The sequence below is a fragment of the Phycodurus eques genome, chromosome 12 (genome assembly GCF_024500275.1).
Source record: "Phycodurus eques isolate BA_2022a chromosome 12, UOR_Pequ_1.1, whole genome shotgun sequence".
Taxonomy (NCBI): Eukaryota; Metazoa; Chordata; class Actinopteri; order Syngnathiformes; family Syngnathidae; genus Phycodurus; species Phycodurus eques.
The window spans coordinates 7,563,714-7,576,514 of NC_084536.1; the positions used below are offsets into that span (position 1 = coordinate 7,563,714).

The 12,801-nt window shown below is 39.6% G+C and overlaps 1 protein-coding gene across 1 annotated transcript; it reads left to right on the top strand.

The window, feature by feature from the left end:
• The first annotated feature begins 1,705 nt into the window (after positions 1 to 1,705).
• Positions 1,706 to 11,756, top strand: cnot11 (CCR4-NOT transcription complex, subunit 11). The gene is made up of 7 exons (XM_061692923.1): positions 1,706 to 2,359; positions 4,870 to 5,034; positions 6,030 to 6,182; positions 7,331 to 7,533; positions 8,429 to 8,631; positions 9,248 to 9,344; positions 11,484 to 11,756. The coding sequence occupies exons 1-7, from the start codon at positions 2,056 to 2,058 to the stop codon at positions 11,679 to 11,681; spliced, it is 1,323 nt and encodes a 440-aa protein (XP_061548907.1). The 5' UTR covers positions 1,706 to 2,055; the 3' UTR covers positions 11,682 to 11,756.
• Positions 11,757 to 12,801: the final 1,045 nt, after the last annotated feature.

Sequence of the window (12,801 nt, forward strand, 5' to 3'; positions counted from 1 at the left end):
TACATATTGTAAAAACGAATGATTATTATTTGTACCAGAATGCTTTAGTTAAACCACTGTGCGATCACATTATGATAATATGGAATACATTTTGTTTTGTAATATAAGAATAGATACATTATTTTGTTAATATAGTCAGCTAGAGCTTTGTCAATGCCGCTTCAACATTGTTCCTGTCATACTGTGTTGCGTGTTTTTTTTTTTTTTGCACATTAAAGACTATAGTCATGCTTTTGTTTTAATTCCTCATTTAAAAAAAAAACACCATTAAAGCAACCCATTTTTCCTCATGGTTTTGAGATTGTCTACAAGTGTGGACTGAATGGGTGGCAACAATGAGGAAATGAAAAGCCAGTATTTTGAGAGTAATAGCCTGTCAACTACAGACAATATTGAAAAACAAAACAAAAAACTATGAACTAGTTCATTTTTGGATTGCACTGAGTTAAAAATTTAGAACTATGAACTGACCTAGTTCATTTTTGGACTGAACTGAGTTCAAAATTTAGAACTATGAACTGACCTAGTTCATATTTGGAATTGTGAACTTAACTTTAAAGTAGTTGACAGAAAATGAACTTTTCCAACACTGATCCTGTATTATCGCAGATCGCAATAATATATAAGGCGGGTTACAAAAAATCCCCATGTCATTTTTTTCCAATATCGTGCATCCCCAATAATATTGTCTATCATGATTTGACACAATATTGAACACACCTTTCATGATGCACCTGTCAGGAAGCGGTAGATGAAGATTTTTCATCCAAATTTCCACTATTAATAATACCAACAAAACTAAACAAGTCTTTGATATACAATTATTCTTCCAACATTTCTTAGCTAAAAATCTAAATTTAGTCATTCAAAACATCATTTAAAAAAAATTTTTTATAATGAAACCAGACAATGCATGAGTACCATATTTAAATCCAAAAACTGGTTAAAACTGTTCCAGGTGTGTCATTCATTTTTGTTATGGGCCACAACGTAGTTATGTTTTCTTTTGGAGGACCATTATGAATCCATATATATGTAGTATTGTCACATATTACTTATACACAACATATTGATTGATAAAGAGTTTTGAAATCAGAAGACAAAAACATTTTTCAAATATTGTTCAATTTATTTTAAAAGGGGATTGTAGCATAAAATGCTTGCAATATCTCAACATTATTAAAAGTGAAGACAATTTCAATTCTTCAATTAAATTTTCATATTTTAGCAAGAAACTAAGTCGGTCCCAATGATGTGCCTTTGCGGGCCACATAAAATGATGTGGCGGGCAAGATTTGGCCTCCCGGGCCTTGAATTTGACACCTGTGTTTTATGCTCTTCATTCAATGTTTTTATTTAAAATACAATTTTTTATTTTCTGTTTTGTTTTCTTGTAAATATATTTTTTCAATAAAGATTAAATTGAATTTTAAAAAAAATAGATGTCTCGTTCAAAAGTGACATTTCAACTACACCTCCCATGACACCGTAAGAATACCTGAATCTTTTTTTAACTATCTGAATAACATTACAAAACAGTACATAACAATGCACCTATAATAATTAGTCTTATATCGTCTCGAGCACAATAGTTACAAAAAATACGTGAATCGTGATGTCACCAAATATCAACTACAACTCCAATGATGCACCTCTCGAAATAGGCACTCGTGATTGGCCGCCGCATTTAAACTCCACCTCCCACGATGCACTTGTGAGGAAAGGGTGAAATCCCGATTGAAAAGTACAACCTCGCCAGATTTTCCGCGTTGTTTCGTTCGAAATAAGGCGCCTACGAGCCGGCAAGAGTTTATGTTTCTGGGCCGCAAAGACATTTGTACAGCTACTGAACCTTCTGGAGCGGAAAATTGACGACGGCTACTCTTTTTCCTTTCGCCATGGCTTCGACGTTTTCTGTCGGTCAGCGAGGCTAGGCTAACTCGTTGCTAGCCACCGAGGTCGCCTCCTCCACTTCGACTTGCACCCTTTCGGAACTTGTACTAAATATGGCAAAAGTGCGGTGAACGCTCTTTTGACGAGTTCCCGGAGAGCACCATGACGCTGGCGCCGAAGGAGCTGTCCAACCTGCTGGGCATCATGTCGGAGGAGGCTTGCAGCAACACGTTCGAGACGCTGTCCACGCACTTCCACCACTTCTTTAGCAAGGCGGAGCACTTCCGCGCCGGCTCGGTGCTCGTCATGCTCCTGCAGCAGCCCGACCTGCTGCCCAGCTCGCCGCAGCGGCTCACCGCGCTCTACCTGCTCTGGGAGATGTACCGCACCGAGCCGCTGGCCGCCAACCCGTTCGCCGCCGTCTTCGCGCATCTGCTCAACCCCGAGCCCGAGAAGCTGCTCTCAGGTCAGTTTGCCACAATGCACGACAAAAAAAAAAAGGCACGTCACTTTCAAACGACGCGCGTGACGTCGTTTTCTCAGCCGCTGACCTTTTGCGTTTATTTTTTGATCGAACGCCATCAACGGTGAGCACAAGTGTAGCGCACAAACAGTAGCATGAAATGCATGGAAAATAGAATCGGTTGAAGGTATGCGCAGCCTGCAATGTGTCGCTACGGTGTGCGTGTCCACTCAAATATTTAAAATAATAAAATACAACCTCGTACAGCACAAAATTTAAATTCATTTAAAAAAAAAAAAAAATAGTTTGAGCACATGTTTGAAAAATATTTTCTTTCATTAAAAACAGTCGTGTACAAATCTTTTCATTAAAAAAATATTTTAAACTCAAATGTTGCTACCTTTTTTTGTAAATTTCACAAACATTTCAAAATGTTTATATATTTTTTTCTATAAAATCACTTTTTCATTCAAAATGTATTAACCATTGCAAATTAAAACAAAAAAAAAATCCAACTTTGTACAAAACAAAACGGAATTTATTTACATTTTATTTGAAATTGTGATGGAGCATTTTTTTTTTTTTTTTTAATTCAGGGGAAAAAAAATGTTTGTTTTATTTTAAAGCAAAGTTTTCTGTTTAAAAAAAAAAAACAAAAAAACTTTTTGTCATATATTAAAACTGTCTGTATGACTTAAAAGTATAAGTAATATCTTACTGATTCTTTGGGAAGAAAAAAACAAATAATATTTCTCTATTATTTTAAAACTTGACTTGGTGAGAGAAAAGTACCCAATTAGACACTGTACAGAGTAGACTTTACACCGATCTTATCGGCCTGATCGCTATCGGCCAATAATTAGCATTTTATGTTGATCGGCTTTAATGTCATCATTCGCAGATCCGATCAATGACGTCATTGGCTCCGTCTTTTTAAATGACCTGTTCATTTACTGTATATACTTGTGGACTTAATTGCTCCAAAAGTTATATTTACAATAAATAATGTATCTTTGTTCCTTTATTTATGCCAGTGAGGCATAGTGACAGACAGAACAAATCAATGATCTTCTATTAGATGGCAGGAAGTACATACAGTAATTAATTTGTCCACTTTTTTTGGCATTTTTGTTTGTTGATGTGCAGTTAGATTTTTCAATTGTAACATATGTTCTTTGGGTCCATAAAGGTTGGAAATCACTGTAATGAAATTACTTTATTTTTAATTAAATTACTTCACCCACACCGAAACTTTAGCGCATGATTCTATTATTATATATGATATTTAAAGTATCTGAACATACCTCAAGCAAGCCTTAAACGAACGTCCTCTCCTGAGCAGCAGTGACCACCAACACACGGTTTTCACCATTTTGTCCTTAGAATACAGTTGGCGCCATCCACTCTTGTTGTCGTCGCCACGGTAACGAGTGTATCCGGTCGCATTTGAGTGGACAAGATAAAGCCCAATGATCGTAAAAAATGGGATGCGGCGGTATTGGAATACAATATTTTATTGCACTAGTCTGACATACTGCAATCGTGAAAGAGCAACTTTATCTTGTAGTCTGATCCGGGCATTACATGTTGTCTGTCTCATACGTGTTGTCTGTTCCACACTGCTGACGTTTTTTTTTTTTTTTTTTAATAACTTTGTTGGCCGTCAGATATTTACAGGACTACGCCAAAAGACACGCGACAAGGCTAAAAATAAACTAACTTTTCAGAAATCGCCATCTTGATACAGTCAATGGAAGCCCTATTGACTATGCTAGATTAGCGTAGATCGCGGTAGGGATTTACCTTCAAATAATGAATATTCACACACGGGTGCCATAGCAACACATGCAGACAGGTGATGTAACAATACTCACAGGCATATATTCTTCCCAATCTGTGTATAAAGAGTTAGTTTTATTGTGATTTTCTTCTACTGTTTTTTATTTTATTTATTTATTTTTAAGCTTGCTGTAAATATGGGGCTCCATGCATGCATCTCACCACACTGCCCCGAAGAGGCCAAGGCGCGCACAGAAGGAACAGCAGATTCTGTCATTGCAGAGTATAAAAAGAGACACCACCCATAACTGGCTGACATGAAATCAGACGTATATATTCCTGTTTTAGGTCAATTAGGATTACTGACATTATTTCTACTTGCTAGATGCCAAAATATTGAAAGAATTATTTATTTATTTATTTTTTGGGGGGGAGGGGGGGGTGGACAAATGCATGTAAAATAGACAATACAGTCACCCCAACCATGCCTATGTTTTAGCTGTGGCTGTATTTGTTTTTTAATTTCTATATTCTTTTTTTATATTATTTTACTTGTTAGTAATTTATTTTCTGGTTGAACTTTTATTATTATTATTTATAGTGGAGTTTTGTTAGTTAAATCAATACTAAGTTTCAAAATCAATGAATAACCGTGTTTATTAATTGTGATTTCAATATCAATCAAAATAATTGTGACAAAGTGAGCATGGTGTTTTTGTGTGCGTCCACCCCAGGCTTCCTGCCACCCATCACTCAGCCCGAGAAGTTCTTCCTGTCGCAGCTGATGTTGGCGCCGCCAAGAGATTTGTTCAAGAAGACGCCCCGCCAGGTGTCCTGCATGGACATCAGCAGCATGCCGCAGTCCATCGACATCAGCGGCCTGCAGCTTGCCCTAGCCGGTACGACATCGCCGTCGGTGGAAAAAGTCTACGCGCCCCTGTTCAAATGCCAGGTTTTTGTAATCGGAGAAAATGAGACTACCGTGAATTTGACAAATCACCTGCACAAATCAATTTATAAAAATCTTCGAGAGAGGGAGTAAAAATAAACTGACGTAATGTGGTTGCACAAGTGGGCACACCCCCTTATAACTGGAGGGTTTTGCTGTGTTCAGAACTAACCGATCACATTCAAACTCATGATGAGTGGGACTCTGCACACATTAACCGCAAATAAAGTTAATATGGTCTTGTAGGCTTTTCCAGACATTTGCAAGTGTGTGCTGACCAGAGGTGGGAAGTACAGTAATGACAAGCCACATTTACGCTGTTACGATTTCTCAACGAATTTATTGGATTATTTGCACTTGTCAGAGTAGTTTTAATTCAACATACAGTCATTTTGATTGTTTTTTTTTCTCGTTTATTGTATTGATAATAATTAGGGCTGCAACTCACGGTTAATCTGGTCATTATTTTTTTCAGATTAATTGATGCATTGGATTAAAAATCCTTGTGTATTTCTCTCCCTTTACTTAAAAACAAATAGAATTTTGAAGTAGAAATTGTGGAAAATGCACAAACCTGAAGTGATTATGATTCAGTTACTGGTTTGGTCCGTAACATCTGCCAGAAAATCGGCCAAAATGTTGATCATTGTTTTCCAAAGTAAAAACTGATGTTTGTAAATCTCTTATTTTGACAAAACAAAAATACAATCGGTCTGCTTTCACGAAGGGCTACAGAAATCAGAGAATACTGTTAAGAGGCTGAAATCTGGAGGAGTTGGACAATTTTAAGTTCAGCGAGGTCTCTAAACGATTAATCGACTATCAAAATAGTTGCCAATTAATTTGGTAATTGATTGTGATCACTTAATTTTTGCTCCTCATAATATAATAATAATAAGCATAATAATAATATAAGCAGTATGCATTTGTTGTTTGTTGGTGTAGAGCGTCAGTCCGAGTTGCCGACGCAGAGCAAGGCCAGCTTCCCCAGCGTCCTCAACGACCCCGACCCGGACTCTTCCAACTCTGGATTCGACAGCTCCGTGGCCAATCAGATCGTTGAGTCGCTGGCCACCGGGCCACGCCCACCGCTGGAGAGTGCGTATACGCATGGAGAACACTACTTCTGTGACGTACATATGTTATTATGTATAATTATTTGGCTCATTTTCATATAATTTAACAGTAAAGACTTGTTGGGGGGGGGGGGGGGATCCAATTTAGCAAATTTGTTATGCCGACTTAGTTTTATATGGGTAAATCTCTCCCATGCCTTATCCTGGCACTTCGCCACACAGATCCCTCGGGAGTTTTACAACAACATAATGAGGCTCGCTCCAGTGGCATTCATGGTAAAAACTGCTTGAGTAACAAATAAGGTCTGTTTGTAAAAGGAACACAAAAAAAAAAAAAAAAAAAAAAAAAGTATTCTGAGGACACTAAGATACATTTGTGTTAGTTTTCATGGAAAAGCCATATTAAGCAAAAGGAGAAAAATCCTATACATTCATAAATGGAATTAGCATCTTCAGAAAACGTTGCAAATCATGAAACTTCATTTGGGACACCTAACGGTAAAGACATTTTGGAATTTTTTTTTATTTATTTATTTATATTTTTTTTCTTAGAAGCAATTGACCTTTTGAGGGATAAAGACTGCCAATAATTGAAATACTCATGGCAGTAAAATGAATAGATTTTCAAAAGGAAAATCAGTGGGCCGTGTCTTTACTGTTGTTGATTAAAGTTATGAAAATTACCCATAAGTAGGCAACAGTTTACACGTATTTTAGGGTTAGTGTTTTAAGACAAGGTTTGAGTTTCAAGCTAGTGTTAGGGTTTCAAGCCAGGATGAGGCTTTTAATTGATGGTTTTAAGTCTTTCAAACCAGGGTTAGGTTTTCATTCCTGGGATGCATTTTCAAACAAGGGTTAAGGTTTCAAGCCAAGGGGGTAGGGTTTCAAGTTAGAGTTGGGGTGTCAAAGTAATGTTTGAAGCCAGGGTTAGGCTTTCCAACACGGGTTACGTTTTAAAATGAGAATTTTCAAGCCGTGGTTAGACTTTGAAATATTTGGTAGGGTCTTAAGTCAGGGTTAGGATTTTAAGCAAGGGTTAGTTAGTGTTTAAAAATGAGGGTTGCATGCCTGAGTTAGAGTTTGAAATAAGTAGTAGGGTGTTAAATGAGGGATTGGGTTTTAAGCACTCAGTGTCCATGCGTGTTTGTTTGCACGGCTGGCGACGGTCAGGCCACTTCCGTCCCGAGTTGATCCGTCCTCCTCCTCCGCTGCACGCGTGCGACGACGAGCTGGCTTGGCTCACCCCCACCGAGCCGGACCACCGCGTGCACTGGGACCGTTCCATGTGCGTCAAGAACAGCACCGGCCTGGAGGTCAAGCGCGTCATGGCCAAGGCCTTCAAGAGCCCGCTGTCCTCGCAGCAGCAGGCGCAGGTAAACAGACTCACAAACAAATTGGCGAGCTTTGAGCCAGCTTGAGCGCTGAATCGGAGGTTGACGACATATTGCGTGCCCAAGTGGCACTATGATGCCTCATTCATATGCAGAAACCGTTATGCACTCAAAACCACATCTCTATGGAATTGAGACTATGGGTGCAGCCATCCATTTTCTTTACCGCTTCTCCTCACTAGGGTCGCGGGCGTGTTGGAGCCTATCCCAGCTATCTTCGGGCGAGAGGCGGGGTACACGCTGAGCTGGTCGCCAGCCAGCCGCAGAATTTTAGAATCGATTCTTCTATGTATTACATTGAGTAATTGGATGAACAAATTATTTTGCGTTAGTTTATTGCAAAATATTTTTCCCCCATTACTGTTTATTAACTGATTTATTGTTGGTTATTTGTTATTGTTTAATGATGAAACAAAACCAATGAAGCAATGCGACATGGGAGGGAGTGATGTACTCACCAGCCTTTTTGAAAGTGAGCGTGACTTCTTGGCTATTGATTGATGCGATTTCAGGCTTCTTCCGGTTCAACTACTTTTCAGTTGCACGTTATCCATCCTGCGGCTGCCAATAGCCCTTATTTCCTTTTAGATTAAACGGATATCGGAGAATATTTACTGTTAAAAGACTGAAATTCCAAGGAGCTGCAACAATTTCAAGCTAACCGATGTCTCTAAACCACAGAGTCTCAAAGTGTGCTACTTACGACAGTTCAGTTGTAGTTAACTTTACAGTACAGTTGTATGTTTGAGGCAGAGTGTTAGTGTTCAAACTGCATATGAAGTAACTCACATCATATCAAAATCTGCTTAATGATAGAGTGGATGAAAAGTATTCATTATAGACCACGATGGTGGTAATGACAGTAATGCCTCCTCAGTTGCTGACCGAGCTGGAGAAGGACCCGAAGCTGGTGTACCACATCGGGCTGAGCCCCGCCAAGCTTCCCGACCTGGTGGAGAACAACCCGCTGGTGGCCATCGAGATGCTGCTCAAGCTCATGCAGAGCAGTCAGATCACAGAGTACTTCTCGGTTCTCGTCAACATGGACATGTCTCTGCACTCCATGGAGGTCGTCAACAGGTACCAACGCCGCCATCTTGCGGGTTTCCACGACTGCTACTACTTCCTGTGTAGGGTGGGGCGATATGGCCTAAAAATGGAATGTCATGCATAACAATCTTATTTTTACTCACCCTTTGCTAATAGAAAAAGCACATGACGACAGTTTTTTTCCCCCTTGTGGGCTTTTCTTTATTTATCCTGATACTGAATAAGCTTTGAAATATTGGTTTCACCCAAAGTAACTTGCATCAATTTACACAGAAATAATAGAAATAAATGTTTTTTCTTTATAATATGAAAATAGGTGCTTCCTCTAGGGGTGTTCCTTTTGTCAAAATGTGAGGGGAAAAATACTTTGAGAAACTAATTGAAATAGTTACACTACCATTACATTTTCAACGGGATAAATTTCCAAAGTAATAAAAACGAATGACTCTTAATTAGCTTTTGGTCCATTTTTAACTTTTAATGAAAGCATCAATAGGACTCTTGAATGGTTCTTCGACAAAAAGTGGATTCAAACCATAGATCATTGTTTTGGCAAGTGAAAATATTTTGAAATTAATGTCTAACATGATTGACTTTTGCAGCCCAAGTGTGTTGTACTGTCACTTAATCGCATGATGTGTGCCAGGTTGACCACAGCTGTGGACTTGCCTCCAGAGTTCATCCACCTTTACATCTCCAACTGCATCTCCACCTGTGAGCAGATCAAAGACAAATATATGCAGGTAGGGCATAGTGCGCACAGCAATGCCTCCTTGGGTTGGGGGGAAAAAATCCCAGCAGAAAATCTTGGAACCTTCGGTGGAAATACAATTTTTGTTCCATGAACTAAATGATCCTGGAACCTTCGGTAAAAATGTGTCTTTGCACTCCTCTCTCACTGGTAGAGACATCAGTCGCGGTGACTTTGGCACCCGGGAGACCAAAATATTGCTTGCGCTCGTCTCCAGACACCATGACAGCCAGTTCACCCAGAAGTCGCTGATATTGACCCATACATTGTGTGTGTGTGTGTGTGTGTGTGTGTGTACATTCTTTAAATAAGAAAGACTCCAGGCGAGGTCACAGAGACATCGACTTGAGTCCCCATCAGGTCGTCCACTAGTCTCCAGGCCAGTGAGATAGGGATCTTAGTTCCAAGGAACATTAGTATCAGGCACTGCAAGTACCAAGAACTAAATGTTCGATAACAATAATAAGACGATCCCATTTACAACCCCAATTCCAATGAAGTTGGGATGTTGTGTTAAACATAAACAACAACAGAATACAATGATTTGCAAATCATGTTCAACCTATATTTAATTGAATACACTACAAAGACAAGATATTTAATGTTCAAACTGATAAATGTTATAGTTTTTAGCAAATAATCATTAACTTTGAATTTTATGGCTGGGACAGGTGGCAAAAAAGACTGAGAAAGTTGAGGAATGCTCATCAAACACCTGTTTGGAACATTCCACAGGTGAACAGGCGGGTGCCATGATTGGGTATAAAAGGAGCTTCCCTGAATTGCTCATTCATTCAAAAGCAAAGATGGGGCGAGGTTCACCTCTTTGTGAACAAGTGCGTGAGAAAATAGTCGAGCAGTTAAAGGACAATGTTCCTCAATGTACAATTGCAAGGAATTTAGGGATTTCATCATCTACGGTCCATAATAAAGGGTATCACCACATGGGCTCAGGAACACTTCAGAAAACCAATGTCAGTAAATACAATTTGGTGCTACATCCGTAAGTGCAACTTGAAACTCTACTATGCAAAGCAAAAGCCATTTATCAACAACACCCAGAAACGCCCCCGGCTTCTCTGGGCCCGAGCTCATCGAAGATGGACTGATGCAAAGTGGAAAAGTGTTCTGTGGTCCAACGAGTCCACGTTTCAAATTGTTTTTGGAAATTGTGGACGTCAAAAGAGGAAAAGAACCAGCCGGACTGTTATGGACGCAAAGTTCAAAAGCCAGCATCTATGATGGTATGGGGATGTGTTCGTGCCAATGGCATGGGTAACTTGCACATCTGGAAGGCACCATTATTGCTGAAAGGTACATACAGGTTTTGGAGAAACATATGCTGCCATCCAAGCAAAGTCTTTTTCATGGACGCCCCTGCTTATTTCAGCAAGACAATGCCAAACCACATTCTACACGTTACAACAGCGTGCCTTCATTGTAAAAGAGTGCGGGTACTAGACTGGCCTGCCTGCAGTCCAGACCTGTCTTCCACTGAAACTGTGTGGCACATTATGAAGCGTAAAATACGACAACGGAGACCCCGGACTGTTGAACAGCTGAAGCTGTACATCAAGCAAGAAAGGGAAAGAATTCCACCGACAAAGCTTCAACAATTAGTGTTCACAGTTCCCAAACGTTTATTAAATGTTAATAAACAGAAATATCTTCAATATATAGGTATTTGTAACAGTCTCATCTAAATATAGGTTGAACATGATTTGCAAATCATTGTATTCTGTTTTTATTTATGTTTAACGCAACGTCCCAACTTCATTGGAATTAGGGTTGTAGATAGATGGAAAATGGACTGTAGTTTCCGGAACTAAAAGTCCCTGGAACTTCAATGACAGTTATCCCTTCCGGGGTCAAACGGTCACCATCCTAAAACATTTAACAAGATGAAGTAGCATTTTTAACACATGTGTGTCAAAAAGAAGTTAAACACCATAAAAGTAAAACCACGTTTGGCACTCCTTTGTTGAAATACTTAAAGGTTTGGCACGCTTTTGTTTCCAAAAGTTGTTAAAGGGTACCAAAAAAACAGATGTGGACCGTTTTTTTGGCACTCTTCCGTTGAGGTACAAAAGTGACAAATAAAACTGACATGGCTGTTTTTGTTGTCATCCAGAACCGTTTGGTGCGTCTGGTGTGCGTGTTCCTTCAGTCTCTGATCCGTAACAAAATCATCAACGTTCAGGACCTGTTCATCGAGGTCCAGGCCTTCTGCATCGAGTTCAGTCGCATACGCGAGGCGGCCGGACTCTTTCGCCTTCTCAAAAGTCTGGACACCGGGGATGGACCCCCTGATGCCAAGACTGCTAAATAACATCTACAAATAGTGTAAATAGCTTTACTTCTTTCAACACATGAAAATAAACTTTTTTGGGGGGGGATGTTTGAATTTGTCGTACATCGGATTCATACTTGTACCCCACAACTAGGGACTTTTTAGAGGACCAGTGTGTGTTCAGACCACGGGAAATAAAGTCTGCATGCAAAAGTTTGGGCACCCCTTAGGAAAATCACTGCATCCATTTGTCCCTTGCGAAGCATTTGAAGCGTAATTTTTTTTTTCGTTTTTATTTTGTACCTTATGGAAACAGAAACATCTCTGTACTAGTAGTACAAAACTCCTCCAGCTCAGTCAGGTTTCTTGGCTTCCGTGCGTAGACAGCCTGCTTCAAATCAATCCATACGTTTTCAATGGTGTTAAGGTCTGGGGACTGTGATGGCCATTTCAGAACATTGTACTTGTGCCTCTGCATGAATACCTTGGTGGATTTAATAACAGTGCTTCGGATCGTTGTCCTGCTGAAAAATCCAACTCCGGCGTAGCTTCAACTTTGTGACCGACTCTTGAACATTCTTCTCAAGGATCTGCTGATACTGAGACGAATTCCATTTCCAAACACAAGCCAAGCATTTCCAAAATGCTGGGCTGGTCCACATGTGCTCTTGCATACCGTATGTGACCATTCTAACCATCCTTCGTCTGCGCCTTTCCTGTATTAGTTTCTCAACTTACCACAGCTTTCCTTCACAAGGCCTTCAATTTCTGAGTGTGGAGACAGAGAGTCCAAACCTTCCAGATAACTTCTTGTACCTTTGTCCAAATTCATAATAATGAGTTATCTTTGTTTTTAGGTCAGTGGAGAATTGTTTAGAGGCCCCCCATGTTGTCACTCTCTCAGGAAGAACCTAGGACAAGCACAATTGGCAAGCTACTTGTGTTAAATAGGCTTTTTCATGATTGGTTCCATGTCTTTGTAACTGACGGACCGATGAGCTAATTGAAGCAATTTTGTGCTGCAGCCCGTCTGTCAGCTGTAAATCCCTACAAGTCTTGAAATGAACGTGAATGAAAAGGTGCCCAAACCTTCGCACATCCCATTTTTTTTTACATTTTATTATACTGAAACTATGTAATGATACTCAAAGAATTTTGG